Source organism: Genypterus blacodes, unplaced genomic scaffold, assembly GCF_046128005.1.
Source record: "Genypterus blacodes isolate CSIRO-AG114 ecotype Tasmania unplaced genomic scaffold, CSIRO-AGI_Gbla_v1 ptg000237l_1, whole genome shotgun sequence".
NCBI classification, from domain to species: domain Eukaryota; kingdom Metazoa; phylum Chordata; class Actinopteri; order Ophidiiformes; family Ophidiidae; genus Genypterus; species Genypterus blacodes.
Genome location: NW_027467035.1, coordinates 1 through 2,500, shown reverse-complemented (window position 1 = coordinate 2,500; position 2,500 = coordinate 1). Strand labels below are relative to the sequence as shown.

The 2,500-nt window shown below is 58.4% G+C and overlaps 1 protein-coding gene across 1 annotated transcript in view; it reads left to right on the top strand.

The window, feature by feature from the left end:
* Positions 1-2,474, top strand: part of LOC143016593 (zinc finger C3H1 domain-containing protein-like) — a gene marked incomplete at its 3' end in the record, with an annotated part of 9,713 nt that extends 7,239 nt beyond the window's left edge. The window contains exons 12-17 of the mRNA XM_076170992.1: positions 1-55; positions 710-884; positions 959-1,087; positions 1,238-1,915; positions 2,031-2,146; positions 2,242-2,474. The exon at positions 1-55 is cut by the window's left edge and continues 83 nt beyond it. Coding sequence (XP_076027107.1) covers positions 1-55; positions 710-884; positions 959-1,087; positions 1,238-1,915; positions 2,031-2,146; positions 2,242-2,474 — 1,386 coding nt within the window. The remainder of the gene's footprint in view (positions 56-709; positions 885-958; positions 1,088-1,237; positions 1,916-2,030; positions 2,147-2,241) is intronic.
* Between the last annotated feature and the right edge of the window lie 26 nt (positions 2,475-2,500).

Sequence of the window (2,500 nt, the reverse complement as noted above, 5' to 3'; positions counted from 1 at the left end):
GACCGGCAGCAGAGCTGAAGCTGAAGGAAGCGGAGGAGAAACTGTCCAAGCACAGGTGAGACCTTCATCACAACCAGCACTGAATACATCATCATCATCATCAATCATCCATCCACTCCAGGCTGCTGTTGTTTCACATGATCAACCAAAAGTGAAGTGAATGACGTGGGAGCTGTGGCACTGAGATCTGTGTTGCTCTGTGTGGATCTGTGTGGATCTGTGTGGCTCTGTGTGGCTCTGTGTGGCTCTGTGTGGCTCTGTGTGGCTCTGTGTGGCTCTGTGTGGCTCTGTGTGGCTCTGTGTGGCTCTGTGTGGCTCTGTGTGGCTGTGTGTTGCTCTGTGTGGCTGTGTGTTGCTCTGTGTGGCTCTGTGTGTGGCTCTGTGTGGCTCTGAGTGGCTGTGTGTTGCTCTGTGTGGCTCTGTGTGGCTCTGAGTGGCTGTGTGTTGCTCTGTGTGGCTCTGTGTGGCTGTGTGTTGCTCTGTGTGGCTCTGTGTGGCTCTGTGTGGCTCTGAGTGGCTCTGTGTGGCTCTGTGTGGCTCTGTGTGGCTCTGTGTGGCTCTGTGTGGCTCTGTGTGGCTCTGTGTGGCTCTGAGTGGCTCTGTGTGGCTCTGTGTGGCTCTGTGTGGCTCTGTGTGGCTCTGAGGCAGCGTGGCTCAGTGTGCTGCTCTAACGGTACGTGCTGATCCATAACCTCCATCTGACCCTCAGAGAGCTGCTGCAGAAGGACGAAGCCATCCTGAGGCAGCTGATCCAGCAGGAGCTGAAGAAGAGAGAGAGTCTGAAGGCGGCCGAGGGCAAGGTGGCACGGCTGAAGGAGCAGCTGCTGGCCAGCGAGAAGATCGTCAACGCCAACAAGACGCTCCTCAAGAAGCTGCAGGAGCAGGTGGGTGGGGGGGGCTCTGGTGTGATACCGGACCTGTGGATCAGATCTCTGTAACCTCTCTGCTCCCTCTGTAGGTGCATCGAGTTGAACATCGGGTTTCCATCAAGAAGAGCCAGATAGTGAAGTTTCAGAAGGAAGTGGCTCAGGCGCGGCTGGCTGCTGGCAGAGTGCCCAAACGCAAACAAGACTCCAACCAACTCCTGGTGAGCGTCTGAGCCTCACAGCTCCAGTCTGGCTCTGTTCAGCCTCTCAGAAGCTCCAGATGATCCACTTTGTTTCCCTTCAGTCTCCAGTCCTTACTCTCCAGTGCACGGTCCTGAGCTGAGGTGCTTTTGTGTTTTTGTGTTTTCCAGCCCAGGAAGCTGCAGCGCGTGGACGGCTCGGCTCCGGGCTCAGAGCGTCACTTTGCAGAGCTCATCGCACAGAAGCAGCGGCTGCAGCAGCTGGAGGCCGAGTACGCCCTCAAGATCCAGAAGCTGAAGGAGGCCCAGGCTCTGCGGCACAGAGGCGCCGCGTCAGAGCCGCCCTCAGAGCCTTTACCCGTGAGAACTTGCACCCCTCCCCCGCCTCAGAACCAGCCGCCGCCGCCCCCCACCAGCCCCTTCTCGCTGCCGCAGCCCTCCTTGCACGACCTCACTCAGGATAAGCTCACCCTGGACAGCGAGGACGTCCCAGAAGGCGAGGATCACGAGTCTGAATCCACAGCTGCTCCTACTGCCGCCGCCGCCGCCTCCTCTGCTGCTGCCCCCGCCGCCGCCGCCGCCGCCACCGCCACAGGAACCCGCCGCCGCTCGTCCAGCTCCTTCACTAAGCCCAATCTGGACCAAGTGGCCTCGACCCCGACTAAAGACAACAACGCCGCCAAGCCCTCCAAGGCCGCGACCGCCTCCAGGGAGCCGTCTGAGATGTTTGCGGGCCTGGACATGGACACGCTGAAGCAGAGGTACCAGCAGCAGGACCAGCTGGGGGAGCTGCTGCTGAGGGAGCTGCAGAAAGTGGGAGAGGCTGAGGAGACGCCACCTGCTGGAAAGGTGAGGACCACAACTCATACTGCTTATTATCTACTGTGTGTGTGAGAGGGGGAGAAGAGCGGGGACGGTCCTGCTGTCTGTATCTCAGTGTGTGTGTGTGTGTGTGTGTGTCCAGGTCCAGCTGTCTGCAGTGGAGGTGGACGCGGTCTCGAGCCACTCTGGGGGCTCGGAGCTGAAGCTGGTTCCTTTTGAGCCGTACCACAGCTCCCTGCTGGTGTTCAGGTCCTACAGGTAAACACTGTGTGTGTGTGTGTGTGTGTGTGTGTGTGTGTGTGTGTGTGTGTGTGTGTGTGTGTGTGGACTGACTGGTCCTCTCTCTCTCCCAGGTTCAGTCCCTACTACAGGACCAAGGAGAAGTTGGCACTGAGCTCTGTGACTTACAGCAACGCCATAGAACCCAAGAAGTGTTTCTGTCGCTTTGACCTGACGGGGACCTGCAATGACGACGGCTGCCGCTGGTTAGTGAGGGACAAACATCTTCATCACATTCCCTGCCCCTCCCCGCTCTGTGTTTCCCTGTCTAACGTGTGTTTCCTCTTCCTGTGTGTTTCCTCTTCCTGTGTGTTTCCTCTTCCTGTGTGTTTC